Here is a 25,507-nt window from a genome sequence, read left to right on the forward strand (position 1 = left end):
AATACCTAGATGTTTTAACAATTTCTAGTCGGTGTAGAACTTAAAACTATCCAAGTTATTCATGTTCCCTTTATTTTCTGTCTGCCAAAGTGGTGAATGGATTCATGTTGAAAGCTCAGTCGTTTTTTCTCCATCTACTATTCTGGCTTAGCTGGGTGGTTAGCTTGCCATCTTTGATGAGTACCTTCCATCTTTGAAGTATCTCCCAACGCATCGAGCTCCTCTACAGCGAGCCCAGTGCCCATGGAATGCCCAGGGGGGCATCCAATGGCTGGGCTGTGCTCCCTAGTGAGAGGCTCTATCCATCGCCCAACTCTTTAAATATCTGAATGCAGACAGTCGTGCACTGCCATAAATTCTTTTTTGTAGGAAAAGAAATATCAGTAACATACAACTTTCGCCTGGTGCATTTGGGTGCTACAGCCATGTTATTAACAGCCTCAATACAAGTACGGGTTTGCTTACAAAGATGTATAATAAAAAAGGATTTCAAAATATTCTTGATGTCCCATAGAGTACTAAAAGTTTCCCATGGCCATTGCTGTGAAGACTGGGTGAGCCACTATAATATTGATATAATCAGTCCATATGTTGAGTAGAGCGTCTCCTAATGATCTTATTTGTTGTAGTCCGAGGAGCAATCCTTTTGCTTCAGCCTCCAGTTGTTCCTGCTTGGCCAAAATCCGAACAAGCACATACACCCAACCAGCCTCTCCTATGTCTTCAGCAAAATTGCCATCACAAATGAGGGTCAAGGAGTCCGGCTGTGTTAGATGTAATAACTCCCAAATTGAAGGAGAAGAGATGACAGGTTTAGGTTCATGGTAGGGATCAAGGGGATAAAGACCCAAATCCGCAATCAATCTATTCACATTTCTCATAACAGCATTTGGATTGCTCTGTCCGTAAACCAAGCAACCCTGCCGCCTATATATGTTTAGAGAAGTCGCAAGAAAAGAACAGATGCCATGGAGTTTCACGCTGCAGTCCAAAAAGGACACATCTAGAATTCTGGGCGTAATTTGAGTGTCCAAACTACACAACAAAGGGGCCTTATAAGGGTACGGTTGAGTAGTGGAAGGAGAGGTGAAGGAGAGAGATGACAGTAACCTAGCCCCCACTTTAGTGGTGAGGATTCCTGATTTTGAAAATGGACAAAAAAGAAAATCCTCATGAGGGTGGTTTGCCAACAGAATTTGGAGGGCTGTGGTGGATGGAAAGATAGAAAGGATGAAAGAGGAATTCCATCTCCGCCCACACAAAGTTCTGAGACTGATTGGTATGGTGGACGTTGGTGTAGCGGAGGTTGAAATGTATGTAAAAACAATGAGGATAGAAAAATTCAGACTTCAAGCGACTTTCAGATATTAGAAGGAAAGGCTTCTCCTGAGAATATCTCTTGAGGATAAGTTTTTCGTTCTTGTGTTTGCATACAACTTGGATCCATAACACGGGCCAAAGGAGGAACATTTCATCCTCTGATAGTGTCAAGTTTCACTCCATTGTTATTTCATCTCTCAATTTAAAGGTTCTAATTGGGAAAATGTAACTTGAATGGCAGCCAAGTAAAGGAATGGTTTAGAATGACCTGAAGAGTAATTTCATCTCCTGAAACTTCCTTGAGGAATCAAAGGAGTAAGAGGTTCACTTTATCCTTGCAGAATGTCCAACACAGAGCACAAGGCAAAAGACCCCTAAAGCCTACCCTCAGGACTAATCACTTCACAGGTATTAGTTAGACTGAGGGCTTATTTAGAGGAAAATATTCCATAATATCTGTTGCTTATGAGGAACTCCAAGTCCCTCATGACTATCATCATTTTCATTCTATTCAATGCCAAAAAGAAGACATTCAGGAAAATTACATACATGTTAAGCTCAAGAAAAAAAAAAAGGAAAAGATTAAGCTACAACTTCAGGTAAGTAGATGGTTAAATACTTCAATTATCCAATACATTCTGGTTCACAGTGTAATTTACAGAAATGAAGGAAGAATGACAACTAATTTTACTGCAGTCGTTTGATGGATCATGGGCTCTTTCTTACACCAAATGTATCCTCTATACCGCTAGTCACCTTTTTCCGCCGCTCAGCTATCATATCTGAATATGCCTGTAAAAGAAAATTTCTGTATTATTGCCTTTAGATGTCAAAAGGGATGGCAAAAGCATATTAGATGTCAAATTTGTTCAATCAAAAACAGAAGAAGAGAAAGGCAACCATCTCTTACACATTTCAATATACACTCCCCACAACTCATTTTGTCGTTTTCCCAAATGATGCAAGCAAGCAAGCTAGGTCTAATCTTCTTTAATCAAATTGTCATCCAAGCTGAATCCTTCAGTGCTAATCATGAATGGCTGCTAAAACAAAAGCCAACATGGTTGTTTATCTTCTTACAGTATATATTTTGCAACCATCAGCTTGCATACGCACATCAAGTTTTGGGATATTAGGAATCTTGTCTTGGATTTCTAGGATTATTCTTCTTCTTCCTCTTTTCTTTCTTAAAGACTTATATTGTATGGGGTAGTTGTAGCAATGTGGATGTTAGTCACAATTTAGCTGATTCAGCACTTCGAACTAGGGGACAACAGATGCACCGAATCATGGTCACAGAATTTCTGGGGTTTCAACATCTAAGTTCACACTGTCACAACATGTGTTTGTTGTGTACACATGCCATTTCCTTGAAATGATTTTCCTTTTAAGATTCTTTGGGAAAGTGGGCGTGTGTTAATCCTGGTATTTTGTATCGACTCTGGAGACCCACTTTTCCCTTCCCTTTCATCTATTCTGTTATAGCCTCTGTTGGATTTCCTCCCCATGGCCTTGGTTCTGGTGCTTAAATTAATAAAGTTTCCATTTGAATAAAGGTGGGGAGAATATGAACAATCATGATTCATCTTGTTACTATACTATCACAGATCTGTTGATACATCTGTCATTTTCAAATGTTAATCTCTTCTTCAATATTTTCCCCACCCTATGGAATATGAACAATTCAACTTTCATCCTCAAGCATAACTGAAGTCCCAATAAAATAGAACATCATTGTGGAAGCAAATAAAAACTACTGTGAAACTCTAAAATTCCAATTTCAAGCACAAGATTCACTTCTTAGCTCATATTCATCAACCCATAAAAAAGATAGTCTCCATCTTTCTATGACTCTATAAGGGTTTGTTTCAAAAATATCCAATCCAGGAGGTTCAATGGAAAAACCATCATCTCTTTTTATTGGTAATCGATTGCGAAATCATCATCAGGTGGTTATTACAATAATGAAAGAAGTGATATAGCCCAGCAAAGGAGTGAATCTCATACCTTGGGGTAAGCATATAGAAAGATGTACCACCAGGCGCTAATCAAAGAGAGAACAACAGTGGTGAGCACCACCGAATGCAAGATTACCCAGCTAAGAGCAATCACTGATGCACCAGTAAGCATTATTGTACATGGCTGACACCTACCAAGAAAATGGAGTAGGTGAGACAGACGAAATAGCAAGGCAGATGGAGAAAAAAAAAATTTGAATGCTATTGCAGGTGAACTCTAAACAGAGTTTTCCATTGTATGCAATAAAATGCAACAGAATGGCTGACATTTTGAACTTAGGGTTTAAGTGATCAAAAGATGTTTGGAAGATTGACTAAGTGTGTGATTGGAGGACTACAAGAAGAAGAAGGTGAAGGAGGGATTCGATCCCAGATGTTTAAAAGATTCAGACTTAGAATTTTTATAGGCTCCACATATTACTATCTACCTCCAAGACCAAGAGTATCCAAGTAAACCAGTCTGTTTGCCTGCAATTTGTATTATAAGCATGAAGCAGTGATTATAATCAAAATATGGAAATGGGTTTCCGGTAAACGAAATTGAATTCTAAAGAAATCAAGAAACCCAAAATTTTTTCCCCCCGAGTCCCCTAACAGAATTAATTAAGTAAAGCAACAAAACCGAAAGCCTTCCAGTTTCAGGCAATATCAGAAGCACATTCCGATGCCACAACGACTACAATGCAAAACTCCCAATTCAGATTTGGAAAACACAAAAAGAATCCAAACAGAAGTACTAAAAAGTGGTGAAATAGCCATTCAAGGGAAGGGAAGGGCTCACCATGATGGCTTGGTGTCCCAGACGGAGTCATACTCTAAAGAGAGGTAGTTCATATAACCGTCCATATCCTCAACGACGCCGTCTTCATCCAGAAATCGTGACTCGCCCGACTCAGTTCGATTGCTTTGAAGAACAAAGAATCCATTGAGGAAATTCCTTGAGGTGAGCTTGATTGCGGGCGGAGAGCTTATTTTTGGTGTGAAAATCGAATTGCAGAGATGATTGTGTGGTGAAGGGAAGCTACGGTGTGTCAGAGCCAGAGGAGGGGAAAAGGAAACTGGATATAGAGATAGAGTTCCCATATCGTTTCAGTGAAGCAAAATGAACGAAGACTGAAGAGCCCAATTCAATTCTAGAGTGTAGGCGCAGTACTCCCACCTTTAATCTCGACCGTCTGAACTGTTGACCTCGTTAGAATCAAATTTCCAATCAGCTATGTTACGAGCCCACAAGAACCCAGTGGTCGAATTCGAATCCTCAACCCTGTTTCGTATTCTATTCCCATTGGCATCAAGAGCCTGGTCCCAACATAATTTGGAGGTCTTCGATCTTTTTTTTTTTTTTTTGTTCCGATAGAGAAATTTTAGGAACTCAAACAATCAAAAGCTATTTCATTACGTCCTCTCAAGTCCAGTGCACTGCCCAGTGCATGACACTTAAGAATCCAATCATACAAACATGGGCAATAGCATCTTTTTATCCTCTCAGATATTGGGTAGACGATTAAATGCATAAGTGTGATGCACCAGACACTGCAAGATACAAACTCCTTCATTATTTCCATACTTCCTCTCTTTATCCTATAACTTCTCCTATGAAAAACAACTGACAATAACTTCTTATAACAACATAAATAACCACATTGTAATTATTACTATATGTGGACTCCATGACATGAAATAATTATACATAGCCAAGATAACTCCTATCAAAGGCTATTTCATTAGCTAATGAAATAGCCTGTTGGGAATCTCTGAAATGACTCATGATGCTTCGTACCTTGGGACTAAGCTGTTCCATCCCATATCAAAGACTAAACACTTGACTCCCTTTGTTAATAGAATAAATGGTAGGTTATCTCATTGGAAAGCTAATCTTCTCTCTTTTGTAGGGCGGGGTGTTCTCATTAAGTCAGTTCTAAATTCCTTGCGTACTTATCTAATGAGTTGTTTTTATTTTTCATCTACTATATGCAGGAAAATTGATTCCATTTGTTATAACTTCTGGTGTGGTGGTTCTGAGAACAACAAGAAAAAGTCTCTTGTCTGATGGAAACGATTATGTCTACCTACAGCTCTTGGGGGCCTTTGCTTTCGACCTTCCCGTATCCACAATATTGCCCTTCTTCTTAAATTAGGGTGGAGACTTCTTGTCGAACCAAACTCTCTATGGACTAAAGTTCTCAAAGCAAAATATTTTCCCAAGTCTTCTCTTTTTGAACCGAAGACTAAGTCTAGGAAAGGGTCGTGGGTTTGGAATAGCATCACTAAAATTCTTCGATCCCTTAGATCTTTCAGTCTTAGGAGAATTGGTAATGGACTCAATACCTATTTTTAGACTGACCCTTGGATCCCATCCATACCATCGTTCACTATCAAACCTGAGGAATCCTAAAGGTCCTATCCTGAAAAAGTTAGTCTGTTTATCTCTAATAACTATTGGAACCAGGATCTCTTGAGGAATTCTGTTCCTTCTTATCTTTCTCATATCATTCACATTCTGTGCTCTGACTCCCCGGATTCTTGGTGGTGCACACTCACTAGGGATGGGCGTTTTATCACTAAAAAAGCGGCTAATTTCATTTCTAATTCCTCTTGCTTCGATGTTTCTTTATCTGCTTGGTGGAAATTTTTTTGGAAACTCAATCTTCATCCGAAATTTAAAATTTTTTTCTGACGTGTATTAAATGCAGGGATTCCAGTTAAGGATACTATTTCGAAATGGACTTAGATCGACCCAACTTGTGCTTTTTGTGGCACTTGTAATGAGACCCTCTGGCATTTACTCCTATCTTGTGACTGGGTTAAACATATCTGAGCAGCTGGTCTTTTGGGTCTGAGGACAGAGTTCATCTCATTCCCATCTCTGAGACAATTCTGCATTTCTACTTTCCTAAGTCGCAAGCTTGATAAACCCTCTCTTGTTTGGTTTTTTTTCATTTTTATTATAACTTGTTATTTTTTTTGGATTTCCAGAAACAATTATGTGTTCTGCTCTACTAAACCTCAGCCTCTAATTGTGTTAAAGAGGATTGAACTTTGGATGAAAGACCTTCATATTACCCCCCTCTGTTAAGCCAATACTGTATCTTATAATAATCCGGATAGCATGTTACTCCTAGGCTTCATTTACCTACTTTGGACTTTCCTATTTTGTTATGCGCAGGGCTTGATTCCACGGATATAGGCTGTTTGGGATGGACTTTTGGCATTTTGTTAGATGGCAAATTCATTTTGTTAAATGCAGGAAGGGTTAAAAGCAACCATGAAATGGAACCAGAATTGTTAGCCATTCTCAACGGTTTTGATTCGGCTAAATCGAGATGTTTGAAGCTGAAAGAAGTTTGGTGCTCTAACAAGGCGCTACCTGGATTTCTTCCAACTCCATGCCATTCTCCTTGGCCTTTTGAAGTGTTAGAATATTTTATGCAGATTTTGGATAGTTCGGAAGGCATTATGTTCAAACATCTAACGGATATTAAGTTGGTTTAAATCCCTAGCTCAACAATCTTTGACTACTAATGTACCTTGGGTAGATGACAGCTGTACTAATTTGCCATCTTAATACAATTTTTCTTTCTTTCATCAAAAAAAAAGATATCTCCTATCACATGAAGTGGAAATCTCATGTATGTGTCATCCTCACATGCACACATGCACATAGCTAGCCCACCCTTCAACATATGCACATATCAAATTCACTACTCTATTGGGATTGACATTCGAATGTTATATTGGAAATCAAATAGATGTCTTCAATAATTTTTTTTTTCCATTTAATTTTTTGTTTACTTACATATAATATAGTGTGAATTTGATAAGGGTATTAGAACGCTACCTGGTCGCATGGCTCCTGTGCCCAGACACAATAGCACACGAAAGTATCGCCCTGCCCCCCCCCCCTATGAAATAAAAAATCGCATCTCTATTGATGTTCTTGCGTGCGCTCTCCTTGGCCTTTACGTTGGTGCAAGCACTATATGACCAGACACCAATCTCTTGCCCTATAAAATATTATTTATAAAATTAGGGTAATTTACACATACCACCCCCAGTTTTGGAAAATTCTGCGTACCCCCCTGAGGTTTGCAAACGATAATAAATAAGCCCATTCCGTCATTGTATGACTAACACCGTAAAAAACATGGGGTGAAATGGCAAAATTGCCCTTGCAAAGAAAAAAAACCTTGCAACTCATCTTGCCCAAATAGTTTAGGGTTTGAAAAAAAGGGAAGATGAATTGCAAGTATAACTTAGCATCGATTAATCATTATTAAAGATTAAAGACGGTTAATACTAAAGCCACAGTAAACGGAACTTAAAACCCCTCAACAATGTCTAAAGCTTGTACACCCAGTCTTCCAGATGTAGAACAAGTTTGTTCTTCGATGGGCTTTGGATCATTTTCACACTTCCCTTCCATAACCACAGTAGCCCTTTCTAATGTAGAACATGTTTGTACTTCGCTGTATCTTGGAGAAATTCCAATATTTCCTTGCAAAATAGGATCATCATTCAGCAAATTTGAACGAGTTAACTCGTTACTGGGAAGAGTTTCTTGATTGTCCTGTTTCACACTCTGCTGCTCTACAACAAAGGCCCTTTCAGAGGTAGAACATTGCTGCTGCCTTCCAGAGGAAGAATGGAGCTGCTCTTGACAAAGTCTAGGAGGAATTTCATACTTCCCTTACGAAATGTAACCAGTCTTGCCAGAATTTGAACCGGGCAACTCTTTGCTGGGGAGAATTTCTTGATCCTTCCATTTCAAACGAATGCGAAGTATGCTCCCTTTTGTAATTGAAATTTAGAGATTGAAATGTCAGTGCCTGTAAGAAGCCCAGCAAACAGAGTGTCCTCAGGGTGAAAGAATCGGGTGGAGAGTATTTGAGCGAGATATTCCTTGACCAATTCGATAGCTTTATCTTTGTGACTAACAGACCAAAGAGAACGAACGACCGACGAGGTTGACGGAGCTCTGGTAGGGAGGAAAGCCATTTTGGGCCATGAGATCGAGGGTATTGCGGAGTAAGGGGAGGTGGAATCGGCGGGGGACTTGCAAGAATGGGAGAGATGGATATTGTAGGTGGAGCAATTAGGGATGGAGGGGTGGGTTTTGGTCATGTGGTGAAAGAAGGAGAGGGAATCTTGAGGAGTAGAAACCTGGGAGAAGGACTGGAGGAGTGCATTGTGAAAATGGATATCGAGATGCTACGCAGGGGAAGAGACGATGATGGAATTGAAGTTCTTCTTGGGGTCGGAAAGACTTGGGGAATTGAAGACCATGGAATTGGAATCAGGAGTTCAATCGGTAAAGCTATCTTCCAATTACAGGTTTATAAGATCCCACTTGATATGAATAGAACTGCACTATTTCCTCCCCAAAAATGGAAAATCAATGGAGTTCTGAATCCAGATTACCAGTGTGGTGCTCCAATTAGAGTTGATCCAATCGATTGGTGAATTGGTAGATGATGTTTCCTGCAATTCGTCTTCCCTTTTTTTCAAACCCTAAACTATTTAGGGAAGATGAGTTGCAGGGTTTTTTTTTCTTTGCAAGGGCAATTTTTCCATTTCACCCCATGTTTTTAACGGTGTTAGTCATAAAATGACGGAATGGGCTTATTCGTTACCGTTTGCAAACCTCAGGGGGGTACGCAGAATTTTCCAAAACTGGGGGGTAAAATCATCCTTTCGTCAAACCTCAGGGGTGGTATGTGTAAATTACCCATAAAATTATTATTAATCATATTTTTATGAATCAAACATAAACAAAACTGATAATATCTAGTTTGAAATTAAAATATCCGTATCTGCATCCAATTAGCTTTCGAATGGGTTCAGATATTTCCCGAAAACGATTTTTCGAATATAGATTCTTCTAAATGAATACAAACACAAATCGAATATGAATTTTAGACTATCAATTTACATCCCTACCATTAGGCTTAATTTCGTCTCTCTCTCTCTCTCTCTCTCTCTCTCTCTCTCTCATTTAACTATGTGGTCCTAGATGTCGCTCTACAGGTGCACGTTAGAGCCCTTCTCGGTAGGGTTCGATGGACGGGCCTCCCTGCGTTGGGGGGTTCGCCCACCGGATCTCTCGCGATTGACGGCTGCTTTGCCTCTCTCTTTCTCTTCAGTGGTGGCTCGAAGTGTAGCGGTGACTTCCCCGATTACTGTGAAGAAGCCTTCCATTCATAAAGGGACACCTACAATCTTTTTCTCTGAGGAGGAAATTTCAAGATCTGAGGAACCATTTAGTTTAGCACTTGTGGCAAAGTGCTCTTATGGAAGACCGTCGCTGTTTGATGTGAAGCGGTCTTTGCAATCTGTGTTTCATCTATCGGCGGAAGTGATGATCTCCTTCCTGAACGCTTGACATTTGCTTCTTCATTTTGTGAACCATTCGGACTTCGTTCGAGTCTGGTTGAAGGAGTATCTGGTGATCAATGGTTTCCCTATCAGGCTCTTCAAATGGACTAGGGCTTTTAAAGCGGGTTTGGAGTCTCTGATTGTGCCGGTTTGGGTCTCATTCCCGAATTTGCATGTGAACCTTTACCATGGGAACTTTTTCCTATCAGTGGCTGATGTGGTTGGGAAAGTCTTGAGGGTGGATGGTGTAACTTCTGGCTGTTCAAGAACGATGGCGGCGAGGGCATGCGTGGAGGTGGACCTGCGTTCTAAGCTCCCTAAGCGCATCTGGATTGGCTGCGGCGCTTTCGGTTTTTTTCAGAAGGTGACCTTTGAACGATTGCCCTCATATTGCTTGGGATGCTGTAAACTAGGGCATGTGGTGGATAACTGCCACAAATACTCAGTGGGTGATCTGATTGTGCAAAGGAAGACTAAGAAGCCTTGCATAAAGACGGCGTTGAATCCAGTGGACTGTGAGGACGGGGCTATTGATGGTGGGGGTCCTACGAAGGAGGTTCTTGCTCCTGGTTGTAGCAAAGGAAAGGAGGCTCTTGTGGGGAGTTCTTTGGCCGTTTTGGATCCGTCCTCTTCCTGTGCGCAGGTGGAGGAGGGTGGAGAAGACTCGTGTTTTGGTTGATTGGCCTTTGGCTTCCTCTAGGGCGCTTCATGAGGAGGGGTGCTTCGCCATTGGAGTCCCACAGGTAGATTATTAGAGAATCGTTTGGGACAGCGGAGAGAGACGCGATCGGTGGTGAGTCTCTCAGACTTTGGTTCTGATTCAGATGTGGAACAGGGGGGAGAAGACGATTCTTGGAGGCGGCTTCTCGCCTAGCAATTTGGCAGAGCCCCGTGAGGTCTGATGGGCCCAAGGTCCATGCACAGGCGGTGCATGTTGTCACCTCCACTAAGGATGATTCTTGTATAGGAGGGGTTAGTGTGGTGTAAGATTGGAAAGCAGCTCTTGAGGAGTTGCACGAGTCCAGCAAAGGTGTTGAGAGAGGCTTCAACACTTTCCTGATTCGCATATAGGAGGAGAGTGGTGTTCAGAGCTCTGTGGAAGCTTCAAGCAATCCAAGCAATGCAACCAGGAAGAATGTGGCGGTGCATGGAGCATCGGTACGAAGAGGCGTGGTTGCAAGGTCCATAAGACCAGATCCCCCCCCTCGTCGTGTTTATAATGATTGTGTTGTATTGGAATATTAGGGGGTTAGGGAATAAGCCATCTTTGAGGCGTTTGAAAGCCCTTGTTTTATCTGAGAAGGTTGATATGGTGGCCATTACGGAACCTAAGAAACAGTTTGCTAAGGCGGCTCGCATTATGAGGAGGATAGGTATGGATGCGGTATGCTCTAATGGTGTGGATAAGGGTGAGAGAATCTGGGTCTTTTGGAAGAATGATATCTAAGTCAAGGTGGTGAAGGAGCATGTGCAGTTTGTATCATTGGAATGCTCCTCTCATAGCTCCCCTAAGTTTATTATTACCTTTGTGCATGCTCTATGCTCGGCTGTGGAGCGACGTCAGCTTTGGACCGATCTCTTGGGGGATGTGCGAGACTCTAACCTCCTTTGGACGATTGGAGGGGATTTCAATGCTATTTTAGATCCAGCTAAAAAGGATGGAGGGAGGGCAGCTTACTCAGCTTCTCTGGAGGAGTTTGGGAGTTTTGTGATCGCAGCAAGGCTTGTTGATGGGATTTTCAAGGTAATGCGTTTACCTGGTCCAACAACCAGACTGGCGGAGGAAAAGTGGTGGCCCGCCTTGATCAATTCCTCTTTAATGACTTGTGGGCTGATCTCTTTGTTGCTAATAAAGTGGTTCACTTAAACAGGGTGTGCTCAGACCACTCTCCAGTTCTCTTGGATTGTACTATGCAGGTCACACATAATTTTTGTTCCTTTAAATTCCAACAGATGTGGCTTTCTCATCTGGGTTTCTTGGACTGTGTTAGGGAGTGTTGGGCGACACCGTTCTACGGCTTGCCCCTTCACACCATTTTCCTTAAATTAAAGGCTCTTCGATTTCATCTTCGGATGTGGAATAAAACGGTGTTTAGCGATATTCATCAGAATGTCAAAAGGGCAGAAGATAGAGTGTGCAGGGCAGAAATTGAGTTTGAGCAATCTCCTAATGAGGCTACTGGAGGGGAACTAGGGGAGGCCACAAAAGAGCTCAATGGTGTTTTGTTGAAAGAAGAAATTTTCTGGCATCAGAAATCGAGGGTTCATTGGCTCAAGGAGGGGGATAGAAACACAAAATTTTTTCATACCACGGTCAAGGTTCAAAGACTGCAGCGATGTGTGAACAAAATTAAGGATGTTAACTATGTTTGGGTCACTAACGCGGAAAGACGGCCATAGCAGGTGAGGCGGTAAGATTTTTTTCTGATAATTTTTCTTCTCAAAGTTGCCAATAGGATGAGGATCTGTTACAATACATCCCCGCTCTGGTGTCTGATGATGAGAATGCGCTTCTGTTGGCTTCCCCTTCTTTAGTGGAGGTTAAGGCGGCGGTCTTTGGCCTGTCTACGGATAGTGCCCCAGGCCCAGACGGGTTCACAGGCTATTTTTTCACGACTTGCTGGGAGATTATTGGGAATGATGTTTGGGCTGCGGTCAAGGATTTTTTTGTAGGGGCTTCTTGCTGCGGTGTTACACTTCTGCTAATTTGGTCTTAATTTCGAAAAAAGGAGAACCTGAAGGTAATGTCTGACTTTCGCCCAATTAGTTTGTGCAACTTCGCTTATAAAATAATTGCTAAGGTTATTTCGACATGGTTAACAAACATCCTTCCCTTTATTATTTCGGAGGAGCAAGGAGCTTTTATTCAGGGCCAAAATATTCATGATAGTATAGCTTTGGTGCAAGAGGTTGTTCAAGGTCTCAACAAGGGAACCCATGGTGGCAATGTTGTGCTTAAGCTGGATATGGCGAAGGCTTATGACCGGCTGGAATGGGCATTTTTGTGTAAAGTTTTAAATAAGTTTGGTTTTGTGGATGAGTGGATCCAGTTGATAAAGAAGATGGTGGCAAATTGTTGGTTCTCTGTGGTTATGGATGGTGGCCCCTCCGATTTTCTTAAATCCTCTAGGGGAGTGCATCAAGGGGACCCGTTGTCATCTGCTCTCTTTATTCTTGCAGAGGAGGTCCTTAGTCGTGGATTAAGATCTTTGTTTGTGGAGGGCAAGGCGGAGTATTTTCGGCTCCCCCGGGGATGCCCGGGAATTTTGCACAGTCTGTTTGCCGATGATACAATTATTTTCTCCAAGGGGCTAAAGTCTTCTTTGAAACAGATCTGTTGATTTATAAACAGGTACGAAAGCTTTTTCGGGCAGCCAGTTAATAAGACAAAAAGTTGCTTCATGATGAGTGAGAAAGCCGCTGAACACAGGTGTCGTATGGTGGAGATGGTTACTGGGTTTCCTAGAAAGAGGCTGTTGATCACTCACCTTGGCGTACCCCTCTACACTGGGCGGCTTCACATAAGCTTCTTTGATGACTTCTTAGCTAAAATGCGAAGGAAGGTGGCGGGCTGGCAAGGGAAGGTATTGTCTTCAGGAGGGAGAGTTGTCTTGCTTAAGCATGTGCTTGCATCCATGTCGATCCACATTATTTCTACTTTGGATATAGACAAAGCTGTGATTAGGAAGTTTAATGGAATTTATTCAAATTTCCTGTGGGGTCACTCGGATTGGGGAAAGCGACATCATTGGGTTGGTTGGAACAAAGTGTGTAAACCGATCTCTGAAGGCAGGTTAGGGATCGACCAATTAGAAGACATGAGTATGGCGCTACGTTTGAAGGACCTATGGAGAACCCTGTCAACTAATTCCCTGTGGTGCTCTCCTTCTTCAACGCTAAGTACCTTAAAAATGAACATTTTGTGTTGGCAGGTGTGAAGGCAGGCAGGTAGGTGTCTTGGAGAAATGTGCTACTGCACAAAGATTTTCTGCTCTCAAAATCTCAGTGGCTCATTGGAAAAGGAGATGTTTACTTTTGGCTGGACAACTGGTCGGGTTGGGGGGCGTTGATGGATTTTGTAGATAGCGCGCTTCATCTGGATTTATCAGTCCGTGTGAAAGAAGTTTTAAGTGGGGAAAGGACCTAGGACCTTGAGGTTCTGAACATGATCGACTCAGGTAATGTGCGTAATAGCTTGTTGAACGGACCCTTCTTTCTTTCTAAGCTAGATGATTGCTTGGTTTGAACTCCAGCGAGAGATGGTAAACTCACTACGAAGTCACTATGGAATGAGATCAGACAGGGTTCAACTGATAAACCATTTGCAAAATGGTGTTGGAATCGGACTCTCCCCACCAAGGTGGGGTTCTTCTCTTGGCAAGTTTTGTGTGGAGAGGTTCCCACAGATGATGCGATCATGAAGATGGGGGTGCCGTTAGCTTCGAAATGTCAATGTTGTGGTCTCCCAAGGTGTGAAACGGCGACTCATGTTTTGGTTGCAGGTGGGACGACAAGTAAAGTTTGGAGATTTTATTCTCAGCTGTGTGAAGTGGAGATGGTTCCGTTGCAGGATGTGCGAAGCCGTATTCTATTTTGGCATAGTCATGCGAGTGTCAACAAGTTATGTGGTCTGGTTATTGGTATGCTTCCTTCTTTAATAGTGTGGGAATTATGGAAAGAAATGAATAATCGAAGGCATGGGGAGAAGGGTTGATCGGCTAGCTGCATTGTGAAGGTAATAAGGAATTGGGTTTCTAAGGTGCCTTTTTTATATTCGTTAGGTAGATCACCTTCTTTCAAGGAATCTCTTATTCTTCAGTTCTTCAGCGTTTCTCACCATCCCAGAGCCTTTAAAACACCAATCCCGATGTTCTGGTGCCCTCCTTTCTCATCCTTTAAACTTAACGTGGATGGGGCGTGTAAAGGTAATCCCGAATTAGGAGGGGGTGGAGGTTTAAATAGGAACATGGAAGGAGAAGTTGTTGCTGCCTTTGCCAATTTCTACGGTGAATGCACCAATACCATTGCTGAACTGAGGGCTTTGAGAGATGGGCTTAAGCTCTGTGAGAACTTGGGGCTTAAGGACTTTCATGTCAACTCCGATTCGATGATTACTGTATTGTGCATTGCGAAAAAAAGGTATGGAAATTGGAAGGGCTGGTATTGGTTTCAGGAAGTTTTGGGGTTGGTTGACTCTCTTAATCTAATGCTTTCGTTCTTTTTCTGTGAAGGGAATAGGGCTGCAGATTGCCTAGCGAACTTAGCTTGTGAGTTGAAGAGGGACTCAGTTTTTCATGGGGAGTCATACTTGCCTCATGAGCTTCGAAGGATTGCTCATGAGGAAGCAATAGGTCTTTCGATTTTAAGACTATGAGTTTGTTTTGTTCAGTTTGGGTCGGTAGTGAGCTCTTTCTTAAGTGCTTGAGAGTTTTTTTATTGGTATTCTGTGACTGGTTAGGCTAGGGTAAGGCGGGAATGTCCCCCCCCTATTGTATTCGTTATTAATTTTATTCGATTTAATAAAGCCATAGGGGCCGGCCCGGGTCCTAGATAATATTTGAGTAAAAAAAATAACTATGTGGTCCTAAATAGTTGTGATTATTGAGCTGCCATTTGTAAATCCATTATTATATGATAATTTGGCATAATTTCCACTCTTTGGCTTTGCCAACATTTACTTTTCTAAGGAAACATAAGAATTAAGAAGAGGTCAAGTTTCTCTTGATTGGCATACCTAGTGCCACATGGTAGGTAATATGGGCTGAAATTTTGTGCATAGATAGACCCCAAGGTATCTTGCTCACATGTCAAGTTAATTTAAGCTCAAAAGAAATAAATCACGTGGCAAACTAACATCTTGAAAAATTAAGGACTACCAAAACGACACCAATTCGACTCCTCTATTTCCGCCTTCTCCTACTGTCGTGTGCGCCCTACACACAAGCAAGGTGGAATGTACCACCGTACCCCTGCCCGAGCGCCTTGTCCGAACGGGGGTAAGGCGGTACTTTCTATCATGCTTGTGTGTGAGGGGCACATGATAGTACCGGGCAGGCGAAAGTAGAGGAGTCGTATCCAAAGGACACACATAGAAGATGTATGAGCATACATAGAATGGCACTGAATGAAGTTTTCCAAGGCTGTTTGCCAAATGTAAAAAGTCCATTTATACTAAAATTTTACATGTAGATAAGAGTTGTTAATGGACCCTATTTGAGGTTAAAATTTGAGCACTAAATATACTCCCACAAGACCATTATAATACATGTCCTGCTTCCTCCTTCCTCCAGTCAACATATTATACGTAATAAATTATTAAGCTCCCGAATTACATGTACACTTGGGTTGGGCCAATCTGGCCCTCTCGGTCAGACCACATAAGATCCAGGGCTTTTGTGAGCCCTACCCTTGGGTTAGATTCTTGCAGGGCAAGTTGATCTTAAGCCCAGCTCATACATAAGCTAGGGCGAGCCCATAGGGCTGGTCTTAATCTGGGCCCTCCCTTGGGCCAGATTCTTTCAGGCCAAATATCAGCTGAACCGGGTTGGGTTTGGGCCAGCCTGATCCGATCCTACTATTATAACCAGAAGGGCAAAGGGGGATAGTGAAATAGATAACGTAACGACAGATTATCTCATTAAGCAAACATCATTATCCATGACACGAAAGCGAAAAGGTCTTGTGCCACGTGGATCCCTTGCTACGTGGCGAATAGATACCTCATTGTTCCCGACCCTTCTTGGAAGGCATCCAGGTTTTCACACTACAAAAATATATCATTTTGTCTTACGTGGCTAGTTGTTATCAAAGATCGTCCTCTCTCCACTGTCAGATTGGAACCCAGCCTATAAATATTCATTTACTAAAATGACCTTCGAATTCTAATCCAACTGGTCAAAACCAACAACCTTTCCAAATCAGTGACCAAAATTTTCTCAAACGGTAGAAGGGAAGAGAAAACTGAAAAGGGTTCGTCTCTCCTCTGGGAAGGTCTAGAACTCCCCATTCCGAGTTTCCTCGACACTTTTTATTACTGGGTTTGGTTTCAGCTCATATTTCATACTCAAACACTCGAGCTTCTGGAGAGTGGAGACCAGTTTATCTGTTTTTCTTTCTTGTTTTCATTTCCTTTCATTGCTTAATCTGCTGATCCTCTGTCTTCAGTAAGTTTCTATTCTCTCTTACCTTTAGCCTTTCTGATAATGGTTTGCATTTTGCCTTTTGTTATTCTTTGATTCATTTTATTTTTCCTGAACTTCCCATCAGTAGTTGTTATGAGTTGCTTTGTTTCTTCTTTAATTATAATCTGCTCAATCAGCATTTAAAAGAACTGGGTTTATCTTGTTCTAGTGGATTTCTTTTTATATCTTTGATTTTTGCTGGGCTAGTACCTGTTTTGATTGGATCATCATTTATCTGGCATGGTTTTTGTTCTATTCCACTGATCCAACTTGTAGCATTTTATTTTATTTTATTTTTTTTTGGGGTTCAAAACTTGATTCCGTATTATCTGCTGTGGGTGAAGGCATCGAAAGCATGGATTTTTTTTTGTTAAACTGATGAACCTGTTAGCTTGAATGAAATGAGTTCCTGGTTTTGTTTTTCGGGTGGTCACTTACTTTTATCGATTGTTCCCCAATCGGAGTTGTTCTTGAAAATTGTAAGCTGTCCACTGATATCTAACTTACCAAGATAGTCAGAATTCAAGATAGAGAAAGGTTCTAATGTTGTAAACAATCATCTTCTGAAATAAGTTACGAAAATTGATGAAACATGACTTCAGTGGGAAGGTTGGTGCAGTACAAACCTAATGTTATTTGAGCCTGTGGGCCTTAATAAGTGTGGGGATTTGACTGGGTGGTTTTTGGATTCGCTCTCACAGATCAGAATTTAGATCTGATGGAGAGTTGGAGTTGGGATTTTGGAAGACCCAAATAAATGGTACCAATCAATGACACAAGTAAGAGATTGGGGATATCTATTACAGGTAGTGAAGGTTTAGATTATAGGGAACAGCAGATATGCTTTACATAACGTTTAGGTAACTGGAGGAACTTTTCAGCTTTGAATCTGATTGAATACAATTCAAAAACTAGCTTCTTGAATCAAGAAATAAATCAGAGAACGAAAGGAAAGGAACCAATGTGTTCCTATAAGATGGTTCCCGATGCCAATTAATGTACAGAAGTGTACAAGAAAGAGACATCTGAAACAGACCCGCAGAAAATAGGGATTTATATATAGGGAAGGAGACAATTGTGGTGGTAACAACTTTTTCCTCTTAACGATGACAGCAAATCTTATCCAAAATGAGGTATAGGTTTGCAAGGCTTTTGAATAACATCACTTCCACCATAGCAATAAGATACAATACAGCATACCCCTAACACCACCACCCCTCCCTCCACAAAAAAAAAAAAAAAAAAGAGAATAAGAGAAGTACACATCTAATCCCTAACATATCCTTTTATCCTGCTATGACCGTTGATCACAGACACCAAAGAATCATCTTCTTTTGGACTAAACTTAATGATGTGTGTGCTTAAGAATTCCGTGTAGACATCATCATCTCCTAATCATTGTATGCTAAATTTAAAAAGGGAAAAATGCATGAGGAAATTATCCTTTTGACCCCCTCAGAAACAAATCAATACCTCTAAAGGGATGGAAAAGCACTATATTGAAACTAATGATTTATCAAAGATTGATTCCCAACAAGAAGGAAAGCCACTCTCAAGATGACATTGAAGCTTGCTCACTAAAAAAAAAGAAGAGGGAAAGAGAGACACCAAGCTCTTTCTAGTAATCATCTTAAAACCTGTAAGTTTGGTTTTGAGGATTAAAAATTTCATTCTCTTTCTTTATTCTTCTTCTTTGGTACTTCATCATTGTGCTAATGATCATTCTTTGTCGATTTAAAATGTCTAGTCATTTATGAAGTTATTCATCACTAACCCCTTATTTTAAAGGTTTTTATTGCTCCACAACTTAAAAGAAGGTGTGCGCCAACCTATTGTTCAAGTTTTATATTTATCATCTTTATAGATTTGTTAATGTTTCATTACAGAAAACATGTACATGGAATGTTCTTAGGTTTCAGCTTAAGTTTGGCTCACTTCTCTGTCTTCCCAAAATTCTAGTGAGATTTCCAATGGCTTCTATTTCTCCTCCCCTCTCTTTTGAACTCTGCTTTTTTTCAGGGCTCCAAAGTCCAGCAAGGAGAGTTTTGAATGTTTATTTTCTGATTCATATTTTGTTTCAGGAACTCGAATTTTATTGCTAAGACACTGTATTAGGTCTCTCGTGCTCAACCCACCAATCTCAAATTCACTTGTAGGAATTTTATCTACTAATATTACATGTCTTGTGCTCAAATTGACTGGGCTTAGCGTAGGTTTCTTTGAAATGCCTTTATTTCAGGGTTTTCTTTCTTTTCTTTTAATTGAATTTCTGGTTTTTTGTATTTGTTTTTTCTCATACTTTTAAACTTTTCCAAGTCATTCTAGAAACTTTGTTTGATTGGATGCTTTCTTAGCAATTTGTGGAAAGAAACCTTACAGCAATAAAGGAGTGGTTCATTGTTGAATCAATATTCTACCCTTCTTTAGGTTAAATTGGAGTATCATGCCTCATTAACACTATATACATTTGGAACATGTTCTGAAAAGAGTTTAGAAATGGTGGATCCATTCCAATTCTAAAATTAGTATGTGCAGTGGGGTTGATGGATTAGATAACTTATGCCCAATTAAAGATTTATCAAAGAGACAGAGGGCATAATCCTTTAGTGGGTTGGCCTTTTTCTTACAATGGCCATATTGCCATAATTCTATAGTGTTGACCTCCATAATCCTATAGTGGTCGTCTTTTTCTCCTGGGTTTCATGACAAAATCTCTTATTCACTCATGCCATGATAGATTCCTCATGGTTGGAGCCGATACTAGCGTTTAATTGCATGTGGTAGTATTATGGACAGTCTAGAGTTTCTTCTTTGTTTTGTGGCAAATTTTGGTTCCACTGTACTTTGGATGAGTTCCATATCAAGATGTCACTAAATAGATCAGCCCTATGCAGTTGCAAAGAAAATTCAAATTGCAAGCGAGGGTTACTAACAATTTAACAGTACTTGAAAGAACCTAATTTGTAAACTACCAACCTCTAAGTAACTTTTGACGTACTCTCTTTGAATGGTTGCCACTTACCAGAAAGGAAAACCCTGTGTGTTGTTTTTGCTTTTCTACATCTAAGCCTAGAAATGAGATGTTCCTCTTGTCATTATAGTGTTTTTCCTTTGGTGAGTTAACTAAAAGTGTATTTCATAATCAATTTTTTTCTCGCAGGAATGGCTGAACCAGCATACACTGTTGCATCTGATAGTGAAACATCTGGGGAGGACAAGCCATCATCTGCTTATACCGAAATTGCTATTGGAATTGATATTGGAACTTCACAATGTAGTGTTGCAGCATGGAATGGATCTGAAGTTCAACTGCTTAAGAATACTAGAGACCAGACGGTAATGCGTTCCTACGTCACCTTCAAAGACGAGATTCCTTCGGGAGGTATCAGTGACCATGTTGCTCTCAGTGAGTATGAAATATTCTCAGGTTCTGCAATCTTCAATATGAAACGCTTGGTTGGTAGAATGGACACAGACCCAGTAGTTCATGCTAGCAAAAACCTCCCCTTTCTGGTTCAAACTTTAGATATTGGTGCCCGCCCATTTATTGCAGCCTTGGTGAAAAATGTTTGGAGGTCTACAACTCCTGAAGAAGTCCTTGCAGTGTTTCTGGTAGAATTAAGAGCTATGGCAGAAGTTCAGTTAAGGCGAGCCATACGGAACATTGTTCTTACCATTCCTGTGTCATTTAGTCGGTTTCAAGTGACACGGATTGAGCGAGCCTGTGCAATGGCTGGCCTACATGTTCTCAGGTTGATGCCTGAACCAACAGCTGTAGCACTTCTGTATGCTCAACAACAGCAGCAGATTGCACATGAAAACATGGGGAGTGGAAGCGAGAAGATTGCACTTATTTTCAATATGGGTGCTGGGTATTGCGATGTAGCTGTAACTGCTACAGCTGGAGGAGTTTCTCAGATCAAAGCTTTATCTGGCAGTGTTATTGGGGGAGAAGATATACTTCAGAATGTAATGCATCACTTCTTGCCCAATTTCGACTCTCTTTTTTCAAGCCATGGCATTAATGAAATCAAATCAATCGCCTTGCTTCGGATTGCCATCCAAGAAGCTATCCACAGGCTGACCACTCAGACGAGTGTCCCAATTGAGGTAAATTTGTCGAATGGTTCAAAAATAAGTAGGACATTGGACCGTGCTGAATTTGAGGAGGTAAACAAAGAGGTGTTCAAGAAATGTGAGGAGCTTGTACTAGAATGCTTATCTGATGCAAAAGTAGAAGTGGAAGACATAACTGATGTCATACTTGTTGGTGGGTGTTCAAGTATTCCAAAAATAAGAGACCTGGTTTTGGGTATGTGTAAAAGGATGGATGCTTACTCAGGGATGGATCCATTGCAAGCCGCCGTATGTGGTGCTGCACTTGAGGGTGCAGTGGCATCAGGAATCAGCGACCCATTGGGGAGTTTGGATTTGTTGACTATACAGGTAACCCCACAGAGCCTTGGAATCAAGGCCGATGGCAATAGCTTTGTACCTATCATACATCGGAACGCCACAGTGCCAGCAAGGAAGGAGTTGATTTTTACCACAACACAAGATAACCAGACTGAGGCCCTGATTGTTGTTTACGAAGGTGAAGGGAAGAGAGTGGAAGACAACCATCTCCTGGGCTACTTCAAGCTCGTGGGGATTCCGCCAGCACCTAAAGGGACTCCAGAGATCAGTGTGTGCATGGACATTGATGCTTCTAATGTGCTAAGAGTGTATGCTGGGGTCATTTTGCCTACAAGCCAACATCCTGCAACACCCTTTATGGAAGTGAGGATGCCTACTGTGGATGGTGGCCATGGCTGGTGTGCTGAAGCACTGCTTAAGATGTATGGGTCTAGTTTAGACTTAAACACTATACAGAAGAAGATACTACACTGATGGGATTGTTGGTAAGCCTCTGTGTCAGATTTGTTTGATTCGGACTTTATCCATTAGTGATCTTGCAAAGTCTCCTTGGAGGACAATGTGTGCTGTAGTGTTCATAGAATTTGTGTACTTTCATTATGAGTATTGCTTATGTAATTCTGCTGGTCATCTCCTTTTTCTTTCTCTTAGTTTCCAGTGACATCTCAGCTTCTTCGAAAGTGTTATCTATATAGTCTAGTGGATTACTTCAGTTGACTATTATGCAGGAATAAAATTGCTTAGGCAAGTCATAGCTTTCCTGTGAATAGCAGCAATGGGTTGCTTAGCCCAAATTATTAACCACTTAACTTGATGATCAACAATGACATGCCGGACTGTTCCTGTACATTGACTGAACTATGATTGTATCAAACAAATTGGATTTGCAGATATTATTTCGCTTTCTTTTTTTTTTTTTCTTTTTTTCTCTCTGGTTTTTTCTGGGTACTCACTGATATGTAAAATTTTACTGAACTGTATTTAAAGAAACATGTACAAGCATGTGTAAATGTGGATAGCATGAATTCTACTGTAGTTGCAGTGAATGAGGGTCTTGATAGGTTTAAGCTGGACTCCTAGACTCTCTGGTGACAGCAGCTCCGACGCTGGCGCTCTCAATGAATGGCTGGAGAGGTGGCTTGAGAATAGGCATTCTAGCTAATGTTTCTGCCACGAGATTATTCTGAACACAATTTGGCGACTCACATTAGGCATCTTTAAGAATGAATAATGCATGATTACGGGAAATAATGGATTATTTAAAACGGAAAGGCACAGATTTTTACCTCGAGGATTAATATATACTTGCACTTCTAAAGATGTTCTTATTAAAAATGGAATAATAATAATAATAATAGGGTACATTTTAATTATATCAAACACATATTTCTGCTCCCATGTAGACAGAATTCCTGTTTGTTGCGGGTGAAAATTGAAGGATGACGCAGACCATCAGATGCGTCAATCTGCACACAAAAAAGAGAGCATAAGAGGGTGACCGGGGTAAGTCTTTGATGCTTAAGTCAGTTTTCAGGGCAGGAGAGAGAGAGAGAGAGAGAGAGAGAGAGAAAAGCGTTACAAAAGGAATTTTTCGATTGCAGTTATGTCCAAAATTGGTTTTAAAGTCAAGAGATAAGTTTTTTCTTTTTTGGGAAAAAGAACTTTGTCTGAGAGTGTAGCTTATGTTAGCACTCTCATGAGTCTATCTCTCTCCTCTCCATATGAAAAGATATTTCTACCCTTTTGTTTTGAGGAGGAGACAGAGGGAGACACATGGGGGTGTGGCGTAGACCAAACTTCTCTTTCCTTTTTTTACCCAAGATTTTCGTTTGATCTTTATAGGCGTTCGGGAAGATGTGTTTTGATTTGACATGATGAGCTTCCAATCTTTTGCGGCATTAGGCTCCTCTGTAGCACGATAGGGAGTGTAGCGTGCAAGCGGGGGGCTACGTGTCCGAGCACTGTTGGCTGTCGAATTGTACGTTACAAATCCTGTCGCGCTACAGAGGACTCAAATCCTCTTTTGCGGGATCCAAGATTGATAGGTTTGGGTAAGCATGTTCTAAGAAATAATTGGCATTTTTGGTGGATATTGGATTTTTCTAAGCACGTCTTCATTAAATGCTGTCGAATTGTAACATGACCGGGTACATTGAGACTGAATATACTCGAGAAGTGGATGATGGAGATCCGTTTTCCAAATCCCCATGACGAATGATTGATGCATGTGCTGTCTTTGATAATTGAATTATGTCAAGTGTAAACTGAAATTTTAGTGATATATCATTGTTCTTTGTCAATTTTAAACACAAACACGTAATAATCATTTTTTTTTATTTCAAAATAACAAAGGGGAAATGAAAATGGTGATTATCTGCATCCATATCCAAATTTGCTAATTTATCAGTACCATGATAAAGATTCTTATGTAGCAGTAGAGCAAAGAAGCCAAAAAAAAAAAAAAAAAATAGCATCATTAGCCATGGCTGATGCAGCAGCATGAACAGCCATTGCATCCAATCTCCTTCTGTGAGACAGGAAAAGAAGTTTGGGGGAGGGGGGAAGAGAAAAGAGAGCAACATCACTTTGTTATTGTTAGCATTGACTTGGTTTTTATTTTTGGAATCTTTTGATATTTTGATAGATAGAAGATTCAGGTGTTTCTTGGATCCGATCCAGTGCCCCAGGTGCATCCAAGGGTTGGGCAGCATTTGGGATGTGTGCTCGATTGCTGCACGCCATCGGCTGCGCACCGAGTGCACTAGAGAGAATCCCCTTCCTTGTTGAATGAAAGAAGCGTGTTGTTACAGAGGTAGCAATACATTAATTTGTGCAGGAAAGAAAGAAGCAAGACAAAATTGTTTAGATTTCAGGATGGTACATGCAGGGACTTGAAACAAGTAATTTTTGTGGTTTTGCATGTCCATATAGTATAAAAAGTGGAGTGTTTGATTTATTTTATTTGGGTTAAAGGACTTAGTTTTGTATAACACCAGTTAAAAAATGACATTGCGCACCCCCTCACACATATCATTTGTTCTTGTGAGGGGGCGATATAGGTCATAAATGCCCTTCCCCCTTTTGTCTGATTCCAAAAGAGGTTCCCTTATTGACCTGAAACTGCATTCGTGCAGTGTAGGAAACCCTTTCCTATGGGTTAATAAAAAATTACGTCTAGATACTTCTCCTCTCATAACTATTTTATTTGGGCTGTCTCACGCTTCTTAAATGTTACGTTTGGGTTACTATCTTCTTTTTTTTCATATTTTCAATTCTATACGTTCTTATGTTTGATGATTTTTCTGTGGGAAATTTACACATACCACCCCTCAAGTTTGACGAAAGGATATTTTCATCCCCCAATTTTGGAAAATTCTTCGTACCCCCCTGAGGTTTGCAAACGATAACAAATAAGTCCATTCCGTCAGTTCATGACTAACACTGTTAAAAATTAGACTTGAACTGACGGAATTGCCCTTCTAAGAAGAACCCAAAAAAAAAAAAGAGGTGAATAGACAAAATTACCCTTACAAAGGAAAAAACAAACCTGCAACTGATCTTCCCCAATCGAATTGGGGAGGATGAGTTGCAGGTTATGGACTTGGATTTGTTTGGTGTCAAATCTCCTAGAGAGATATTGGAAAAACTAGACGAGAGAGAGAGAGAGAGAAGAAAAACGGTATTCAGAATGCTTAGATATCCATGGGTCCACGAAGAAGAAGACACATTGTTGGTGGATGGAAGGAATTTTTTTACACGAATCACTAGTTGAAGTTTATTTGATTCTCAGGTCCAACGATAGCAAGAGGACCAGCCAGAAGTTTATTTGATTCTCACAGTTGGGAAGGAATTAGGGGTTGAGATTCCTGGGGTTTGGTCACACAGAGGAGGGCTTCCTTCGACCCAAAAACCAGATTGAAAGGAATAGGGAGGAGAGATATTGAAGACCAGTTGTGACTTGTCGTAGGTGTCGTTCGAAGCAAGGAAGGGTTAGAAAGAAAGAAGAAACCAGAAGGGAAGGAGAGATAAAGAATGACAGTTGAAGAAACAAAAGAAATAGAAAGGAAAACTAAGGGCTTACAGAGAGGAAGGGAAACCAGAATCGAAGGGGGCAAAGAGAAGATATCACACGTCCAGCTTGGTTCCACATGTTACTGCAACCATGGATGGAGCAATCGATGGGGATACCTGTAACTCAGA

The 25,507-nt window shown here is 40.8% G+C and overlaps 2 protein-coding genes across 4 annotated transcripts; one reads left to right on the forward strand and one right to left on the reverse strand.

The window, feature by feature from the left end:
- Window positions 1-1,804: 1,804 nt before the first annotated feature.
- LOC122670087 lies at window positions 1,805-4,449 on the reverse strand. 2 transcript variants are annotated; one of them, XR_006334127.1, is made up of 4 exons: window positions 4,120-4,449; window positions 3,328-3,469; window positions 1,945-2,112; window positions 1,805-1,913 (listed from the first exon to the last, which is right to left on the reverse strand). XR_006334127.1 is itself a non-coding variant. In XM_043867054.1 (3 exons), the coding sequence occupies exons 1-3, from the start codon at window positions 4,419-4,421 to the stop codon at window positions 2,029-2,031; spliced, it is 528 nt and encodes a 175-aa protein (XP_043722989.1). In that variant the 5' UTR covers window positions 4,422-4,449; the 3' UTR covers window positions 1,805-2,028. The 2 variants fall into 2 exon arrangements, 1 of the variants encoding a protein (XP_043722989.1); XM_043867054.1 differs by having other exon boundaries at window positions 1,805-2,112.
- A 12,371-nt stretch (window positions 4,450-16,820) lies between these two features.
- LOC122670034 (heat shock 70 kDa protein 8-like) lies at window positions 16,821-21,983 on the forward strand. 2 transcript variants are annotated; one of them, XM_043866978.1, is made up of 2 exons: window positions 16,821-16,873; window positions 20,052-21,983. In XM_043866978.1, the coding sequence occupies exon 2, from the start codon at window positions 20,054-20,056 to the stop codon at window positions 21,779-21,781; it is 1,728 nt and encodes a 575-aa protein (XP_043722913.1). In that variant the 5' UTR covers window positions 16,821-16,873; window positions 20,052-20,053; the 3' UTR covers window positions 21,782-21,983. The 2 variants fall into 2 exon arrangements, with proteins under 2 accessions (XP_043722913.1, XP_043722922.1); XM_043866987.1 differs by lacking the exon at window positions 16,821-16,873 and adding an exon at window positions 18,690-18,708.
- The last annotated feature ends 3,524 nt before the right edge of the window (window positions 21,984-25,507 follow it).

The sequence above is a fragment of the Telopea speciosissima genome, chromosome 1 (genome assembly GCF_018873765.1).
Source record: "Telopea speciosissima isolate NSW1024214 ecotype Mountain lineage chromosome 1, Tspe_v1, whole genome shotgun sequence".
Taxonomy (NCBI): domain Eukaryota; kingdom Viridiplantae; phylum Streptophyta; class Magnoliopsida; order Proteales; family Proteaceae; genus Telopea; species Telopea speciosissima.